This window comes from Desmodus rotundus, chromosome 1, assembly GCF_022682495.2.
Source record: "Desmodus rotundus isolate HL8 chromosome 1, HLdesRot8A.1, whole genome shotgun sequence".
Lineage (NCBI taxonomy): Eukaryota > Metazoa > Chordata > Mammalia > Chiroptera > Phyllostomidae > Desmodus > Desmodus rotundus.
The window spans coordinates 18,068,685-18,088,779 of record NC_071387.1 but is presented as its reverse complement, the minus strand read 5'-3'; the positions used below and the strand labels follow the sequence as shown (position 1 = coordinate 18,088,779).

The 20,095-nt window shown below is 44.4% G+C and overlaps 1 protein-coding gene and 1 pseudogene across 1 annotated transcript; one reads left to right on the top strand and one right to left on the bottom strand.

Annotated features, from left to right (window-relative positions):
* Positions 1–13,419: 13,419 nt before the first annotated feature.
* LOC112306495 (major allergen Equ c 1) lies at positions 13,420–17,536 on the bottom strand. Its single transcript, XM_024562473.3, has 7 exons — positions 17,392–17,536; positions 16,900–17,036; positions 16,084–16,157; positions 15,285–15,395; positions 14,858–14,959; positions 14,636–14,681; positions 13,420–13,672 (listed from the first exon to the last, which is right to left on the bottom strand). Exons 1-6 carry the CDS (start codon positions 17,485–17,487, stop codon positions 14,644–14,646), a joined length of 558 nt encoding a protein of 185 aa, XP_024418241.3. The 5' UTR covers positions 17,488–17,536; the 3' UTR covers positions 13,420–13,672; positions 14,636–14,643.
* A 1,638-nt stretch (positions 17,537–19,174) lies between these two features.
* Positions 19,175–19,852, top strand: LOC112306496 (ras-related protein Rab-11B pseudogene; annotated as a pseudogene).
* Positions 19,853–20,095: the final 243 nt, after the last annotated feature.

Here is a 20,095-nt window from a genome sequence, read left to right as displayed (position 1 = left end):
GGAAGGATGGGTAAACTCACTGTCCTGACTGTGGTGACGGTTTCATGGTTATCTCCCTGTACACACTTATCAAATTTTATACCTTCCTTTCTTTAAAGCTTTATTTATTTATCTATCATCAGGGAGAAGGGAAGGGACTAGGAATTGAACCAGCAACCTAGGGTCCATGGAGCAACACCAAACCCACAGAGCAACACTGGTTAGGGTGTGGTATATACGTTAAATATGTGCAGTTGAATATCGATTGTACCTCAGTAAGCTACCATTAACAATGGGAAATGACTTTGCAGTTGGCATTTGCACATGGAACCTCTGATTCTTATGAACGTGATTTTTCATTTCTGACATTAATCAGGGAAATGCCTATCTTTGGTAGACAGACTTAACCACTTCCCAGCCCTGTGCTGACACAGGCCTCACAGAGGAGGCTTGGATGAGGCCCTGGGCCATTACAGGAGATGCTGCTTCCTAAGTTCCTAAAGGCAGTGGAGTTCCCTGGGTCTAAGTGAGGATTCCAAAGCATCCCCACACTGCCAGCTGCATCTACTTGACCACCACACCCTGGTCCAGATTCTACACTTTCCCACATGGGCCATGAGTTCTGATAAGCAAATGCTAGTGGTTCCAAGACACATTTCGGGGACTACCTCTAACAAACGATACACTAACTTCACGTTCTACCAATGCAGGGCCTCTACAGGCCCTAACGCTAACCTTTGCAACTCCTGCCAATGTCCAGAGACACCCACGTGCTACAAGCATCCCCTTGGGGAGGCCCACGGGAGCCTCATACTTCCCAGTTTCCTCACAGCCTCCTTGGGCTGCCTTTTCTTTCATGCTCTATGCCAAGCTCATTTCTCTCGCCAGCAGAGAGTTTGGGGAAGCCAGCACAAGTCCCAGGCTTTCTGAAAGAGGCCTCCCAATCTGTCCCATGGACTCTTAGCACCAACTCAGTCTTGGACTCTGGACACCTGGCTCTTTCTTACAGCACCTGGAAGAAGGCAGTTGCCATGCACATGTTCAGCCACCAAGAGACCACAGGCCTCCTGCAGATGTCCTCGGAGCATGAATTCAGTCTCCAGGTAATGCCCACCCCAGGTGCCTGCCCAAATACATTGAAGATAAACCTGAGCCAGGGGTGTTGGAGAGGTCACCAGTGAGGAGCCCTAAGCCATTCCCTGGAGTCTCTATGAGCACCTGGGGGAATCTGTGATCATCCACCTGCAACCACCCACCTCCAGAGCGCTGTGTGGGGCAGCTCCAGACACCCTGTCTCCACGGCTCCAGTTCTTTGACTCTCCTTTAGAGAGAAGAAGTGAAACCAATGCATCCCATCCTACATGGATGTGTTTCAACTTTGGCTGCACATTTCAACCACCCAGAGAGCTTTAAAAAATTCTAGTGCACATGACATGTGCACTTCACATGACATTGGTCACACAGGTCAGAAGGCTTTCCTGTGCAGGTCACAGAAGCCCACCGATGAAGGCAATGCACGTGGAGAGCCTCTGTGGATGGGGCAAAGCACTGTTTCAGGTGTTGGCTGTTGAGGGAACAAAATCAACACCTTGGCTTCATTGCACTTTCCTTCAGGGATGTGAGTCCTGGTTGTAAAGAAATAAACATGAGAGGTCAGTCCAGGAATGTGGGAAAGGAGCACTGCCTAATGCTTGGGGCTCAGAGGAGTCCTCTGTGTGAGGTGACACACGGGGATGGAACGTTGTTGGGGGGTGAGACTGAGTATTTCACAAGAGTCCAGAGATGGCAGTGCTCACGGGTGTCAGAGAGAAACTGTACATAACAACTCAAGTGTAACAGATCCATGGGAATCCAAAGGCTGCTGTGAGGAGCCTGGCAGCTGGGCCATCGCTCTCAGGCTGCTGACCAGGTCTTCTCCACAGGCAGTGCTCTCTCCTCAACTGGCTGGCTCACCCGTCCTCAGTCTTTCTTTACCCAGGGGTCAGCCAGCAACCATCTATTCTTCGAGGAGCCAATCAGAGCTATCATAGAGGGTTTGTGAGCAGCAGAACAATGTTTCGAAGCTATCACTTTTAGGAACAACAGCTGGTATCTTCTGGGTCGCAGAGACACATTTAACACAGCACAACATTTTAGAGGTACATGGCTGGTCCACAAAACTTGTACACTCTGACTTCTGGTTGAGATGGAGGCACAGGTGTATACACTTTGTCTGGTTGAACAACAAAAAGAATAACAACAACAAATTTAAAAACAAAAAACAACCAGAAATGAGGGAAGTCAAACAACCAAGGAGTTAACATAGAAACACTCATCCCCACCAGTAGAAGGGGTGGAGACTGTCAGCTGGGTGCAGAGGACTCAAGGCAAGGTGGCAACAGGTGGACCAGGCCAGGTGTCAGCTGGGGGAGCAGGCAGTCCCACATTTCCAAACAGATGAACCAGAGGGATGAACTGAGGAGCGAGAGAGACCACACAACCCAGGGTTTCAGTGCAGGAAAATGAAGTCTCAAAGCCTCTGACTGAAAAATCCTTTGGGAGTTGAGGTGGTGGGGGAAATCCCAGTCTCTAGGAAGTTTGTGGGAGAGACCACAGGTTCTTGGGATGTACACAAACCCACCCACCTGGGAATCAGCACCAGAAGGACACATTTTGCTTATGGGTAGTGGGGGAAATGACTGAAAGCCAGCCCAAAGCTGAGCAGTCAACATTGTTCCCTCCTGGACCACTCCCCAGAGTATGGTCACAAAAGAGAGGAAAAAGTTAAGGCTATAAAAAGTGAAATAAAGGGAACCAACAGTGAAGAGAAGGAAACAGAGACTGAAAACAACTGTTGGGACCAGAAGAAAAAAATAAACATTCAACTAGAACACAATGAAGAAACTAGAATTCAAAAAAATGAGGAGAGTCTTAGGAACATTCAGGACAACTTTAAACATTCCAACATCCAAATCATAGGGGTGTCAGAAGGAGAAGAGGAACAGCAAGGAATTGAAAACTTATTGGGAAAATGAATGGAGGAGAACTTCTCTACTCTGGTCAAGGAAATAAACTTCCAGGAAGTCCAGGAAGCTGAGAGAGTCCCAAAGATGTTGGACCCAAGGAAGCACACAAAAGAGCACCTAATAATTACATTACTGAAGATTAAAGGGAAGAAGAGAATCTTGTTTTTTTTATTGTTGTTCAATTACAGTTGTCTGCATTTTCCTCCCACCCCTCCTCCCCACCCCAGCCAAACCCACCTCCCACCCCACCTCCACCCTCCCCCTTGGTTTTATCACTGTGTCCTCTATAGTAGTTCCGGAAAACCCCTCTCCCCACTATCCTCTCCCCACTCCACTCTGGCTATTGTTCGATTGTTCTTAACTTCAATGTCTCTGGTTATATTTTGCTTGCTTTTTTCTTCTGTTGATTATGTTCCAGTTAAAGGTGAGATCATATGGTATTTGTCCCTCACCGCCTGGCATATTTCACTTAGCATAATGCTCTCCAGTTCCATCTATGCTGTTGCAAAGGGTATAATCTCCTTCTTTTTCTCTGCTGCATAGAATTCCATTGTGTAAATGTACCATCGTTTTTTGATCCATTCATTTACTGTTGGGCACTTAGGTTATTTCCAGTACTTGGCTATTGTAAATTGTGCTGCTATGAACATTGGGGTGCATAGGTTCTTTTGGATTGGTGTTTCAGGGTTCTTAGGGTATAATCCCAGCAGTGGAATTGATGGGTCAAGGGCAGTTCCATTTTTAGTTTTCTGAGGAAATTCCATACTCTTTTCCACAGTGGCCTCACCAGTCTGCATTCCCACCAACAATGTACTAGGGTTTCCTTTTCTCCGCCTCCTCTCCAACATTGGTTGTTGATTTGTTTATGTTGGTCACTCTGACCAGTGTGAGGTGGTACCTTATTGTGGTTTTAATTTGCATCTCTCTGATGGCTAGTGATGCTGAGCATCTTTTCATATGTCTCTGGGCCCTCTGTATGTCTTCCTTGGAGAAGTGTCTGTTCAAGGCCTTTGCCCATTTTTTAATTGGGTTGTTAGTCTTTCTGGAGTGGAGTCGTGTGAGTTCTTTATATATTTTGGAGAACAGCCCTTTGTCTGAGGTATCATTGGCAAATATGTTTTCCCATACTGTTGGTTCTCTTTTCATTTTAATGCTGTTTTCTTTAGCCATGCAGAAGCTTTTTATTTTGATGAGGTCCCATTTGTTTATTCTTTCCTTTATGTCCCTTGCTTTAGGGGACGTGTCTGTGAAGATGTTGCTTCCTGGAATGTCTGAGATTTTCCTGCCAATGTTTTCCTCTAGGACTTTTATGGTGTTACGACTTATATTTAAGTCTTTTATCCACCTTGAGTTTATTTTTGTGTGTGGTGTAAGTTGGTGATCGAGTTTCATTTTTTTGCATGTAGCTGTCCAGATCTCCCAAAACCATTTGTTGAAGAGGCTATTTTTTCTCCATTTTATGCTCTTGCCTCCTTTGTCAAATATTAATTGACCATAGAGACTTGGGTTTATTTCTGGGCTCTCTGCTCTGTTCCATTGGTCCATGTGCCTGTTTTTCTGCCAGTACCAGACTGTTTTGATTACAGTGGCATTGTAATACAGTTTGACATGAGGTATTGGGATCCCTCTTGCTTTGTTCTTCTTTCTCAAAATTGCTGCAGCTATTCGGGGTCGTTTGTGGTTCCATATAAATTTCTGAAATGTTTGTTGTATATCTGTGAAATATATCATGGGTACTTTAATAGGGATTGCCTTGAATCTACACCTCGCTTTGGGTAGTATGGCCATTTTGATGATGTTAATTCTTCCAATCCATGAGCATGGTACATGCTTCCATTTGTTTGTGTCTTCCTTAATTTCTTTCTTCAGTGTTGTGTAGTTTTCTGAGTACAGATCTTTTACCTCTTTGGTTAGTCTTATTCCTAGGTACCTTATTTTTCTTGTTGCTATATCAAATGGGATTTTTTTCCTGATTTCTGTTTCTGATGTTTCATTATTGGTGTACAAGAATGCCCTTGATTTCTCAGTATTGACTTTGTATACAGCTGTTTTGCCAAATTCATTTATTAGATCGAGTAATTTCATTGGTGGAGTTTATAGGATTTTCCACGTACACTATCATGTCATCTGCAAACAGTGACAGTTTCATTTCCTCCTTTCCAATTTGGATGCCTTTTATTTCTTTTTCTTGTCTGATTGTTGTGCCTAGGACTTCCAATACTATGTTGAACAGGAGTGGTGAGAGAGGGCATCCTTGTCTTGTTCCTTATCTTAGTGGGAAAGGTCTGAGTTTTTGTCCATTGAGTATGATGTTGGCCGTAGGTCTCTCATATATGGCCTTTATCATGTTCAGGAATGCTCCCTCTAGTCCCAATTTGCTGAGTGTTTTTATCATAAATGGGTGCTGTACCTTATCAAATGCTTTTTCTGCATCTGTTGATATGATCATGTGGCTTTTATCTTTGTTTTGTTTATGTGGTGTATTATGTTTATTGATTTGAGAATATTGTGCCATCCTTGCATCCCTGGGATGAATCCCACTTGATCATGGTGTATGATCTTTTTAATGTATTGCTGGATGCGGTTTGCCAATATTTTGTGGAGGATTTTAACATCTATGTTCATCAGCGAAATTGGCCTGAAGTTTTCTTTCTTTGTTATGTCCGTATCTGGTTTTGGGATTAGGATGACGTTGGCTTCATAAAACGAGTTTGGGAGTCTTCCATCTTCTTGAAGTTTTTGAAATAATCTGGGGAGGATGGGGGTTAGCTCTCCCTTAAATGCTCTGTAGAATTCTCCTGTGAAACCAACCAGGGCTTTGGTGTGTCGGGAGCTTTTTGATGACTGTTTCAATTTCATCAGGTGTTATTGGTCTGTTCAGGCCTTCTGCTTCTTCTTCATTCAGTTTTGGAAGGTTATATTTTTCTAGATTTTGTCCATTTCATCTAGGTTTTCCCATTTCTTGGCATATAGTTCTTCATAGTAATTTCTTACAATCCTTTGTATTTCTGTGCTATCAGTTGTACTATCTCCTCTTTCACTTCTGATTGTGTTTATTTGGGTCCTCTCTCTTTTTTTCTTGATGAGCTTGCTTAAGGGCTTGTCAATTTTGTTTATCTTTTCAAAGAACTGGCTCCTGGATTCATTGATCCTTAGAAGTGTGCTTTTAGTCTCTATGTCATTTAATTCTGCTCTGATCTTGGTTTTTTCCTTCCTTGTACTTGCTCTGGGTTGTCTCTGTTGTTGTTCCTCGAGTTCTTGTAGGTGTAGGGTTAGGTTGTTCATTTGAAATGTTTCTATTCTTTTTAGGTAGGCCTGTATTGCTATGAACTTCCCTCTCAGGACTGCCTTTACTGTGACCCATTGGTTTTGGATTGTTGTGAGTTCATTTTCATTTATTTCTAGAAACTTTTTGATATCTTCCCTAATCTCATTCTTTACCAATTCATTGTTTAATAGCATGCTTTCAATCGCCACGTTTTTGAGTGTTTTGGTGTTTTTTCCTTGAGATTTGTTTCTAGTTGCAGTCCCTTGTGGTCAGAGAAAATGCTTGATATGATTTCAATTTTCTTCAACTTCTTGAGGCTTGTTGTGTGCACTATCATGTGGTCTATCTTTGAAAATGCTCCATGTGCATTTGAAAAGAATGTGTATTGTGCTTCTTTGGGATGAAAGGCTCTCTATATATCAGTTAAGTCCATTTCATGTAGGATATTATTCAACTCCACAATGTCTTTGTTGATATTTTGTTTGGAAGATCTGTCCATCTTTGTCAGTGGGGTGTTAAAATCCTCTAGTATAATTGTGTTGCTGTCAATATCTTTCTTGAAGTCCTCCAAGATTTTCTTTTTGTATTTGGGTGCTCCTATGTTGGGAGCACTTATATTTACAATGTTTATGTCTTCTTGGTGGATTCTTCCTTTGAGTATTATGAAGTGACTTTCTGCGTCTCTTTTTATGGCCTTTTTTTTTGAAGTCTATTTTGTCTGATATGAGTATTGTTACCCCTGCTTTTTTCCCCTGTCCATTTGCTTGGAAAATTTGTTTCCAGACCTTCACTTTCAGTCTGTGTAGGTCTTCTGTCCTGAGGTGGGTCTCTGGTAGGCAGCATATGTGTGGGTCATGCTTTCTTATCCATTCAGCTATTCTATGTCATTTCATTGGAGCATTTAATCCATTTACATTTAAGGTTATTATTGATAGGTACTTATTCATTGCCGTTTTTTTGTACCTGTGTTCCTCTCTCTCTCTCTCTCTCTGTCTCTTCCTTCCTTTCCTTAAAGCAGTCCCTTTAGCATCTCTTGCCGAGCTGGTTTGGTGGAGGTATATTCTTTTAGACTTCTTTTGTCTGGGAAACTCCTTATTTGGCCTTCCATCTTGATTGAGAGCCTTGCTGGGTAAAGTAGTCTTGGTAGGAGGCCTCTGGTTCTCATTACTTGGAATATTTTCTGCCATTCTCTTGTGGCTTGGAGCACTTCCATTGAGAAGTCAGTTGCTAACCGTATCGGGGCTCCTAAAGATGTTACTTCCTGTTTCTCCCTTGCTGCCTTTAAGGTTCTTTCTTTGTCTCGGAATTTTGCTATTTTAATTATGATGTGTCTCACAGTGGGCCTCTTTGGGTTCCTCTTCATTGGGACTCTCTGTGATTCCTGAGTTTGTGTGACTTTTTCTCTCATCAAATTAGGAAAATTTCCCATGATTACTTTTTCAAACAGGTTTTCTATCCCTTGCTCTTCCTCTTCTCCTTCTTGTATCCCTATTATATGGCTATTATTACGTTTCATGTTGTCCTGCATTTCCCTTAACTACTCTTCAGTCTTTCTGAGCCTCTTTTCCCTTTTTTGCTCATTGTGGGTGTTTTTTTTCTACCTTGTGCTCCAGTTCGCTGATCCGATCCTCTGCTTCATCAAGCCTGCTTTTGATCCCTTCCACTGTGTTCTTCAGTTCAGAATTGCATTCTTCATTTCCTCTTGGTCCTTGTTGATAGATTCTATTTCCTTTTTCATGTTGATCTAGTTTGCAGTGAGTTCATTGTACTTTCCCTGTGGTTTTCGGTCATTCTGTGTGAGCTCATTAAGCTTCCTTATAACCAATTCCTTGACCTGGATATCTGATAGTTGAATTGCGTCTCTTTCATTTAGCATTGTTTCTGAGACTTCCCCCTTTCCTTTCATTTGGGGATTGTTTCTGTGTCTTCCCATTGTTTGTGAGACTCTTCCTGTTAGCCTCTGCTTCTTAAGTTGCTCTGTTCTGACCCCCTGGGTTTATGGTGTAAACTTCTGTGGTAGAATACCTGTGAGATTCAGTGGCACAGTGGTCTCGTTGATCTCCCAATATTACTGATCTTGGGCTGTGGTTTATGTTGGCTCTGTGTATGTCTTTGGTTTTTGGTTCTCGTTGGGTCTTTCTTTGGTGGGTCTTTCGCACCATCTGGTTATCTGAGGGTCAGTCTTTCCCCCACCTCTTGTTTTCTGTTTTGCAGGTGTGGGCAGGTTGTGTTGGAGCTGGTTCTTCTGTGTGTACAAGGTTTTGAGGCTTTCTCTTGCTCTTGTTCAGTTGTTTGTTCTTAGTAATTTCTTCAGTATTTAGCTGTATTTCCAGATAGGTCCTGGATTGTGTTAGTGTGACTTGCACTCCCTCAGGAAGAAGAGAATGTTAAATGCAGCAAGACAAAAGGAGACAGTTACCGACAAAGTAATTCCCATAAGATCATCACATGATTTGTCAAAGGATACCTTACAGGCAAGAAGGGGCTGGAAAGAAGTATTCAAAAGCCATGAAAGGAAGGATCTACATCCAAGATGACTCTTTCCAGCAAAGCTATCATGTAGTATGGAAGGGCAGGTAAAGTGCTTCCCATATAAGGTCAAGTTAAAGGAGTTCATTATCACTAAGCATTTATTATAGGAAATGTTAAAGAGACTTATCTCAGAAAAAAAAGGAGACAAAAAGTATGAACATTAAAATGACAACAAGCTCACAACTATCAACAACTGAAGCTAAAAAAACCCAAACTGAGCAAACAAGTAGATCAGGAACCGAATCACAGAATGGAGATCACATGGAGGGTTATCAGGGGCAAAGGGAGGAGAAAATGCGGGAAAAGGTAGAGGCAGTAAGTGGCATAAATGGTAGGTAGAAAACAGACAGGGGCATGTTAAGAATAGTAGAGGAAATGGAGAAGACAAAAAACTTATATGTACAACCCATGGGCTTGAACTAAGGGGGTGGGGAAATGCAAGGAGCAGGGCTTGTGAAGGGCGGAGTGGAAGAAATGGGGGGAAATGGGACAACTATAGTAGCATAATCCATAAAATATATTTCTTTTTGAGAAAAGGACAACAGCTGGTGTCTTGTTAATGGGTCTGCTCTAGGAGTAGACAGTTTCAACTTCAGTGTGTCCTGGGACCAGAGACTCAACTGGCAGAGTCTCTGAAGCTGGGAAAGGGAGATATGGAGTCTCCCTTGTTGCTCTTGAAATGTTAGATAGCCTTATGGTTTGACATTTACACTGGAAGTTTATTTGACATTTATCTAAGTATCCTCCATTGAACTTGAAGTCATTCAAGGGGAGCAGTAGGAAGGCAACTTAAAAGGATTTCCTGAGCCCTGATGAGTGTCTTGGCTCAATTTCTGGGCCTCATCCTGCAAAACAAAAGGTCACTGGTTTGATTCTCGGTGAGGACACGTGCCCAAGTGCAGTTTCTGTTCCCAGTCAGGATACATATGAGAGGCAACCGATCAATGTTTCTCCTCACATCCATGTTTCTCTCCCTCACCTTCTCCCTCCTTTCGGTTTTTTCAATACATAGATAAATATAGTTTTCAAAAATAATATGTCCTGAATCTCACAATTAAATACTTTAATGTTCACTTTATGGAAGGCACTCTGAGGGTCCCAACTTGACAAACTCATGTTTGGGGGACAGTGTAGCACAAATCTCCCAAGCAAAGAGCAGGCAGGAGAACAGCCACAGTAAAGAGAAGGGGCCAGCAAAGTGCTTCTCTGGAGACCTGGGGGGGAAATACCCACATTTTTCATCGTGCCGCACAAGAGGCAAATGTAAAGTATTATGTAAGTACTAACACAGTAATAGAGAAAGAACATTTCCACATTATAGGTAAAATTCAAAATAGAGGATTGAGTACAATTTTTTTTTGAAACAGAGATATATTACTAAGAGGAATGGATTGTTTTTGTGAATAAAACTTTTGTAAATTTGCTCCATTGGGGTAGAAAATACTGTTCCTAATATCGTGTTGATGGCAAATATCTCGGCTCACAGGCAATGGGAAAATCGTCAGTGGGATGGGTCTTAGTTCTATACCAATTTTTGGATACAAACTATGGTTTCAATATTTAAGTATCCCTGTTGGTTCTGGCTAAAGTTACAAAGAGAAGAGAAAAAAGATAGAGAGAAGCCGAAGTGTCAAAACAGGTACTTTTGCATTATTTGCAACAATATGACCATATACGTATAAAACCAAGAGCCCACAAAGTATTGGAACTAATTTCATTACAATTACTGAAAAATTCATCAACGTTGCTAAAGTATTCAACTTGTAAAAATCAATAGAATTTCTCCATAGGAGCAAAAAACTCATGATAAAAACTAATTATTAAAAAACAAACAGCCTTTTCATGACCATGGTGCTCACAGGGAAAAGGAAGCTACTGCTCCTTCCAAAGCCAAAGCCAAAGCAAAGGCTTTGAAGGCAAAGAAAGCAGAGTTGAAAGGCGTAAAAAGCCACACACGAAGGACATCAGCATGCCATCGACCTTTCCCTGGTCCAACACTGTGGCTCAGGAGGCAGCCTATGTCTCCGCCCCCAGGTGAAACAGGCTTCACCACTCTGCCATCATCGTGTCCCCCTGTCCACCAAGGGAGCCTTGATGAAGACAGAAGACAACGGCACACTTGTGTCCATTGTGGGTGTCAAGGCCAACAAGTACCAGGCAAACAGGCTGTGAGGGAGCTCTACAACACTGATGTGGCCAAGGCAAACAGCCTGCTCAGACCTGATGGAAAGAAGAAGGGATATGTTCACCTGCCTTCCGAATATGATCATTTGGAAGTTGCCAACAAAATTGGGTTCCTCTAAACTGAGTCCAGCTGGCTTATTCAAACATACAAATTTTACACTGTGAAACAAACAAACTGGAGAAGGTACATAGCAATTAAAAACCAAAATGCAGAAGAAAACTACCAAGGAGAAAATGTTACACTCTAAGAAAGGACACAGAAGATGATCTGAGTGTGCTGACAGACACGGGGCTCATTGGTTTTGGTCCAGGGAATCACGTGTCATACGTTGACCTCCAGATCTGAAGGACAATAAACTCGGTGTTTTGGCCTCTTAGTTCCTAGTGATTTGTTCCAGCACAGTCAGGAAACTACTTCAGGACCCATTTCTCCCGTCTAACTGGATGCCAAGACCAGAGCTTCCTCACTGTATTTCTGGTGCACAGGCAGAGGGAACTCTCAGAAGGAACTGAGCATGGATGACCTAGTGAGGAATCCCATTCATGCTGGCCAGTGTTTGGGATTTATTCTGCAGTGCTCTTACCAACAGGTTTGCTTCTCTTTCTTTAACCAACTCAATTTATTTTCCATCCTAATAATGTGTTGATGGACAGCGAGGTGATAGTAGGGCAATACAGAACTAAACAAAAAAAGAAAAAACGTAGCATTTAAATGTCATGATGGGAAATACCCCATGGGCCTAGACTGTGAGCCTGGCCCTCCATCCCTGAGAAAAGTGCACCAAGAAACAGTAGCATCGCTCCCATTGAAGGCTGATTTCACCATAACTTTCATTCGATTCCTGGTTTTATTCGATATCCCAGAAAATCAAAGTACAGGTTTGAAATTCAGTGTCTTTCTCCTTGTGTGTCTTTCCATGAAATAATCACCGACCTGGGTTGACATGAATAAGACAGTGGAATCGGAGGTGCCAGCCCTCATGTCTTCGTGGAATCACTTATTTTAACAACCACTTGTGGGCTACAATATATAAAAGTTATGGGAGTCCAGGAGTACAGCTGAGAGATTTCACCAGCCAGGTAAAGCAAAATAATCCAAGGCATTGATGCACTGAAGGAGGCAAGGAGCCCTGGCTGGTGAGGTTCAGTGGATTGAGTGCTGGCCTGAGAACAAAAGGGTCACCAGTTCTATACCCAGTCAGGGCACATGCCTGGGTTGCAAGTCAGGTCCCCAGTAAGGGGTACATGAGAGGCAACCTCACACTGATGTTTCTCTCTCTCTCTTTCTCCCTCTCTTACCTTCTCTCTAAAACTGAATAAAATCTTTTGAAAATAAAGAAGGTAAGAAGCACAGTGTCCCTTCACCCCAGTCACCCCACCCAAGGTACAGAGCACAGGCATGTCTGGGAGCCTATTAGAAAGCACAGTCTCACACGCCACCAAGACCTTCTCACCCAGAGCTCCCAGTTCATCAGGGTCCCCAGGTGATTAGTGTGCACGTTCTGAGAAGCTCTGCATTATCACATGCACAGGGGTCCACAAATGATGTTTCCCATTGTTCTCTGTGTTATTTACCAATTATGTGAATGGCATCATGCTGCCTGTATGTGTCCTTCAGCAATTGTTTTGAGTTGAAACAATTGTAATATAGATCTAGTACATTCCCTTTACTTGTTGAGGGAAATTGGCATTTATGTTGCTGATAATGAAATCTGTTAGGAAATAGAGCATCAGTGGGATGGACATAGTGCAATCTTGTACAAATGGTCTTGAGTAGGGGATGGGCCGAGGGGAGGATCTCCTTCCCAAGGGAAATGTTTTACTGTTTCTGGTCTTAAGATGAAGTGTTACATACCCAGGAGAAAACAATGTTATTCAAGTCCTGTGGCTTCCATATCAGTGAGAACCATCAAGGTAGCCCTGCCCAGCAAAGGTACTGTTACACTGACAGGGCACCTGTACAGAATGGGAAGGGTCCTCCACCCCAATTTGAATTGAACTTTATATTCTTAATACATTTAGGGACACTAGCATCTCACGGAAGATGTGCACAGTAGATACCAGTGGCAGTGAAGGAGGTTTTCTGACACCCACTCCCTCCTAGCCTGGGGGGTGTAGAGAAGCTGGGTGTAGAGGCCGGGCCCTCACACGTGGCACACTGGGTCAGCCTCAGAGCATCTATCTCTCAGTGCTGCCCTGAGAAGGAGAATTCCAGGATGGGGCACACTGTGGAGGAGCTTCTTATTGGCTTTATCGGGTCACTAAGAAACAGGCAAATCAAAGGGCAGGCAGTGGTCAGAGGGATGGAGAATGACTGTGGAGGTGTGAGAATCCTCAAACCAGGAAGATTCTAAGAACCTAGAGGAATGTTATGGGAACAGGGCCAAGGAGCCCCTCATTGGTCTGCTGTCAGCACCAGGTCTCTCACTTGCACAAAGAAGGTCACACAACTGACTGCAAGATGTTTGATTTATTGAGCAGCTAGAAGAGTGTATTATTCACGGTAGAGTTCTCCTGGGAATGGCATGGAGAGTTGGAAATTTGGAGAAAACCTTTGATATTTGGAGAGTTGAGTTTCTAGACATGTAGAGAAAATCCTGAAGATTCAGAGATAATGCCTTCCTGAACGACGGTGCTGGAAATCAGGTCACAGCTCCAGTCACAAGAAGACATGGGGCCCGTGGAAGGAAGCATTCACTCGGACCTAAATAAGCAGAGGAGAGAGAGCAGGCAGAAACTCATTAAGCACTTCCTGGACTGAACTGAAGGCAAAGAGAGTTTCCATTACAGAGAACAATGGTGAAGATGCAGGTAACAGCCTGCTCTCTCACCCAGGCTACTTGCCAGAGTAGGGGAAAGAGGACACTGGGACAATGACATTTCCTTTTCTATTACTGTTCCCGGCTTACACGTCCTTGTACTGAGTCTGCAAACAACACAGAGCACTCAGTGGAGGCCCCAGTGGACGACCCCAGGCTGGTTCTACCATTTTCAGCTTAAGGGTTTTACAGAATGTTTGATAAGTCAAGAAAGAATGGCAACATCATAGGTACCATTATGAAATGCTGGCTTTATGCAAGTGCCACATGCTAAGATTTTCCTTATGTTACCTGAAAAAAGCCCCACAATATAGCTGCAGGAGGAAACACATGAGGAAATTCAGGGCCTATTTTGTAGGTGTAGCACAACGGGAAGGTCACACAGATCGATTTCCAGGTCAGAAGTGAAGGATGTGCAGAAATCGAAGGAAGACAGTATTACTGGAAATGGGAGGGGGAGACCCCTGATTCTGGCCTTGGAAGACGAGCCAATCCCAGAAGTGTGTTTGGGATTTATGCTCACACCCTGGTACTCTTGCCCTATTTCACATTTTAAGTGTTAATGACTTTAGGACATTATCAATTCCTGAGGCCTTCTCAGCAGCAGGGCATCCACTCAGTGACCCTGTGAGGTGCACATAGTTGTTTCTTCCTTTCAGTTGTGAGGTCATCTGCTCTAAAGCTCATGAAGGAGTGGCTGCTGAACCACAACCCCCAACTCCAAATTTCAAGCTCACCCCACAAGCTTCCTCACCAAATGTCTGTATTATAATCTCTGGGCATGAAGCGCTGCTGGTTTTGGAGGACAGTAACCTTGGGTCACCCCTGCCCCATCAGACATCACCCACCTGGACGCCTAGGCACCGGGGCTCCCTCGTAACTCGGAGCACGGGTCTGCAGAGGCAGAAAAGAGCACAGTTAACAACCAGCCCATGATTTCCCAGCCAGAACCTGAATGATTTTCTACAGTTGGACACAGGGAACCCATTGGAGGTGTTACCTTCTCTTGCTTTTCTCCAATCAGTAACACAGGGACTCAGGAAGAGCAAACCAGAGAGAGCTAAACTTACTAGCATTGCTTACATCCAGTATGTTTTCCTGTGGAATTCCACGTTTTATGCCAAGTTCCTCAAACCTTTTCTTGAGTTCTGGACGCACATCTGGTTTTCGGGCTGTGGGAAGAGTGACGGTCATGGCTGTGACTTTGTGTTGGTCATGGAGGCTGTTGGGGCAGGGGGCACAGGTGATGGTGATGGATGGCACTGATTGGTGCTTAGGCAAAAGTGAGGGAGGGGCTTTAGCTGGTGTTGACTTTGACATTTTTAGCATGTCCTTCTGCATGGTGAGAGATTTCATCACCTTCCCATCACCGAGCCTGGTGGTTACCCACAGTGAGCAACTCTCTAGGGGAGAGTACAGAGGGCACAGTAGAAGATTGGGGCAATCTTTGTATCTGCAGCCCACTCCAAGGTGAATATCAGCATGAGAATACTTTACCCACGAGCCCCATCAGTTCGGTTCTTTCCTCATTTTTGATATTCAAGGCATAAATGATAAGATAGTCATTGTAGACTCCTTCAACTATGCGAAACGTATTGTATCCATCATCTGTGGAAGAAACGGAACACAGGTCAGAACTTCTTAGGTCCATGGGAAGCAAGTGAAACTCTTTACCTATTTTCTTTTAAAAACAAATTGAAGTGCACATCCTGGAAGATGTTAAGGTGATATTCAAGCCTTCCACTTGCCTCCGAGGCTTCATCTGTTGACTTCTAAGGGTGGAAATGAGATCCCGTGGTACCTTAATTCCTAGTGGTAGGAAATTCAGCCACAGCTGCTCCTGTCCTTCTATTACTTTGCTTGACCCTCACCAACCTCTCTCGGTCATGTCTGCCAACTGTGTGTCTCTGTCCTGTCTAGGGGTCCTGGTGGTATCACATACTGGCACCTGATCTGGAGAAGGTGCTGTGGCAATAGCCTCCAGAAGCCATCATAGTGGGTGTAGAATCAGAAGCTCTCCAAACAATTTACTTCTTTAGTGGGCCAGTTTTCTTTAGTTGCCAGAGGTACATATGACCACACGGCCATCTCATTCTCAATGTTATATCCCAGGACTTGGCTTTTACAAGCAAGGTCCCCCAAACAGTTAGAGAATATTAACCATTCAATGGCCTCATGCATAGTACCTAAATAGGATTCGTCAGAAATGGATCTCCATCCTAAAGATATTGGGATTTAGTAAATTTCTTGCAGTTTGAAGTGGAATTTTCAAAGACTTTTAAAAATATGTACTTACATGGAACACTATACACACATCTCTCCTCTGTTGCATCAGTCATGAGGGAAAGTTCAATACACACTCCCAGGATACTGTGAAACAGAATGAGCTGATTGGTGCCAGTGAGATACTGAGGGGCTGTCTCCCTCCCACTCCACCTGTAATCTGAGTGTCCTATTTCCACAAACTATTCAAAAACTTTCGTAAAACATTAAAAGAACTTTTATTTTCCTGTTTTACTTTATTGCTACTTTAAGAATAAGTCAACTACTAATACCACTATTCCTCCACCACCACTTCCCAGTATCACTACTGGCACAGCTACCCATCTACATACTTGCCTGAGGGCGCAAATGTGCCAGAGTCTCAGATGAATGTTGTACAAACATTGCCTCATGCAGCCCTCACACAAAAAGGAAAAAACCCTTAGGAGACAATTATGATCATTTTCTTTTACCCAGGGGGTAATTGGGGTGGAAAGCGACAAAATTTCTAGGTCTCACTAGTAAAAGGTAGTTCCATGAGAGAGCCAGGCTGTTGATCCTCATCCTATGCTCTTCCCTAAACTACATTGTCACACTACATATGATTCGGATCCCCTCTGCCCTACCTACTGTACTCCCAGTGAAACCTATTCTTGTCAGCAATTCTTATCTCTGAGTCTAGAAATCTTTAGGTTGGTCAAGTCCAGGGCCAGTGCCTGATAAGAAACTCTGATTTGGACACAGGCCACAGTGTAAATGGGTACAGGAATGTGCATGATTGTGTGTGTGTGTGTGTAAAGCTCCAAGATGAAAATCAACTTCTGTTCCCAAGTAAAAATACCATACTTACTTTATATGACAACTCAATAACAGGGAGGAGTTTTCGAAGGTCTCAACATATTTTATAAACAATCTCATGCTACCATTTTCTTCTATCAGTTCCCTCTTGTCTGAGGCCAAGAGAATGGTATGCCACTCCCCTGAAATCTGCAATAAATCAGTAAAGTGATTGGGAGAGAAAAGAATAGACAGGACACTCCATGAGCCCTGTCGCCTTGAACTCTGGCACTGGGCCAGGCCTCATAGTGATGATGAGAAGATGGAATTAGAACTCAGATGGACTGGCCCACACATGTAGGGCTCTTCCCAGTGTCCCTGCAGTGAGAACAGAGGTCCCCGAGCTTTGTCATCTTTCCACATGGTACAACTGCTCTTGGTCCAAGGTCAGATACCACCCCTGTGATCTAACATCAAAAACCCTTGTTCTCCAGGAGGGTCACCTCGCTTCAGAATCCCCCAAACCACACCCAACGTCTAAAGTCCTACACTCCCTCAACTCTACCTTTGTCAGATCCAACTTGCATGTCACGACATCCTGGCCCTCTTGGGGTTGGGCACAGACCAGGGTCAGCCCCAGACACAGCAGCAGCAGCTTCATCTTGGGAGGGATGACACTGCCTCAGTGACAGTCAACGAGAGTGAGTTTTTCCCTGACGGTGGTTCTTTGCCCCATGCCTCTGCCTTTATATTCCTCCTGGGCCCAGTGTTCTGTCCAGGGGTGGGGCCCATCTTTCCCCTCCTGTTAATGGACCATCTGTATACATTGATGGGAGGCCAAGACTGTTCCTCTGCATCTCATCTCTTCCAGAGCTACTTAGTGACCTGAAATTACTCAAAACACACACTTCAAAATAGGATAATGGATGCTATGAAAGGGTGCCATTTGGAACCAGATTTAACCATGAAATCAGAGAGCCAATGATATGACGTAAATGGAGCACCACTGAGAAATGGGGTGTGTGGACATCCCAGGTTACAAGCTCACGTGCTGGGAGGCAATGCGTGAGTCACTCCATTGTAACAAGCCTCAGAAACAAAGAAACTGTGTGTACCAAAGGTGACAGTACCCATCAAGAATCATTGTAATAGTGCCAATTAGAATAGGGCTTGGTAAATTAATGTATGGAAAGTACTTTGTCTGGTATGGAGGACATTTTAACTCCTTTTCTTTGTTGTCTGAATTCAACCACAATGAATGAATGAATGTTTCATCACTACGTACACCTCGCCATATGCCATATGTCTCTGGGAGAAGGGGAGAGATGGGAGATGTTGTCCATACACACACTTCTTTCTACAAGCTGATGAAAGAACCCAACTGAGTGGGACCAAATCTGGACCACTTTGGGTCATAAAAGAGGGTCCTGCCTGGGAGGTGGCATCACAGAGAAAGTACTTAAAAACACAGGCTGTGGATTCACGTAGACCTGGGCTTAATTTCTATCTGGGTCCTTGGAAGCCATGAGGAAAAACTGAACCTCTCAGAACAATGGGATCCTGTGAATGGGGACAATCATACCTGTCTATGGATAGCTGTAGCAACTCAATTGGACTGTGTATGTAGAACCCTCAGACTAATGTCAGGCCCTGCTGGGCTGGTGGGGTCAGACAATTAATCCTGGGAAGGTGTGTCTTGGGCACATGCGGGGGTCTTCAAAAGTACAGTGTGGAGATGTGGAGAATATGTGGGGAGTAGGTTCCTGGTGAGAAGAATGTTGTGATTGAGGCTCCTGTGCCCACAGCTGAGGCTTCTTAAAAGCAATGGCTCACCTCTGCCTTGTGCCAATGGTCCCCTTCTGCAACTCCTGTTAGCGAAAAAGGTCTGTGTCACAGGAGGAGTTGGACACAAGGTGGTGAAACTAAAAGTTGTGGCATCCTATCTGTGGCCTGCTTTCAAAGTCCTTCCAGCCCCTTGTGTGATCCTGCCTACTTCACGCTCAATGGATACCCAGTCACTGGTAATTTGAGGTCTGAATATCCTTAGACATCAAGATGGACTGGAGGTGTCCTGCTTCTGAGATAGAGGAACTGAGCTTGACAAATGGTGGCCAAGGCTGTGCACTGCATTTTTTCTTGTTGACTGTCTCCAAGAGCAGATGGTGGCCTATGAGCAACCAGGTTTGCAAGATGAACTAGGACATGATGCTAAGAGAGGGTCATCTTCCACTGTTGCCTATTCCATCTCTGTCCCATCCCACCCAATCCTGACTCTGCATCTGTATTAGAGCGCCACATTGTAACTTTCTGCATCCAGGAGGAACTCTCACTGTGTGCTCAAAGAAAAAATGAGAAGTGTGCTGGAATGCCAGGACAATGGGACCCGGGAAGGCTAGCATGACTACCTATTCAAAGTGGGGCTCATTGTAGATGCAGGTGTGGAGAAGAGCAACCTACTGGACTGCTTCGCCCACAAGGAGTTCAAGCTAGAGAGCAAGAGCACCATTGGCATGGAGTTTGCCACCTGCAGGGTCCAGGCTAACGGCAAGACCATCAAGTCTCCGATCTGGGACACTGCTTGCCACAAGGGCAACCGCACCATCAGCTCCAAGTACTACTGTGGTGGAGTGGGTGCGCTGCTGGTGTATGACATCGCCAAGCACCTGACATAGGAGAATGTGGAGCACTGGCTGAAGGAGCTGCATGACTACACTGAGAGCAACATCAACATCATGCTGGTGGGCAAGACGGGTGACCTCCACCATCTGCAGGCCGTGCCCACTGATGAAGAAGTGCCTTTGCAGAGAAAAACTTGTCCTTCTTCCAGACCTCTGCCTTGGACTCCACCAGTGTACAGGAAGCTTTCAGGAACATTCTCACAGAGATCTAGTGCATCATGTCACAGAAGGAGACTGCAGACCACACAGTCCAGGACGAGTCCCCTGGCAACATGTGGTGACATGAGAGTGCCACCCTCTACCAATGGACAGAAACCTGACCAGTTGCAGTGCTGCCTCAACCTGTGAGCGCCCTGTGCCTCCTCATAGCGTTCATGCACATCCTCGCCCTTCATCCACCCCTCACCTTGTAGTTTCACCTGATCTGACCCTCTCTGTCCCTCTGACCCACTCCCAAACTCCAACTGAGCCCTGCACGGTCAGCAGGGGCTTAGGAACAAGAGGAGTTGAGCAGCAGCTCTTGTCCCCTCCTCCTCCCCCTCAGGAGCACCTGAAGCCCAGCTGCTGCATGTTTTTTGGGTGGTCCAAGTC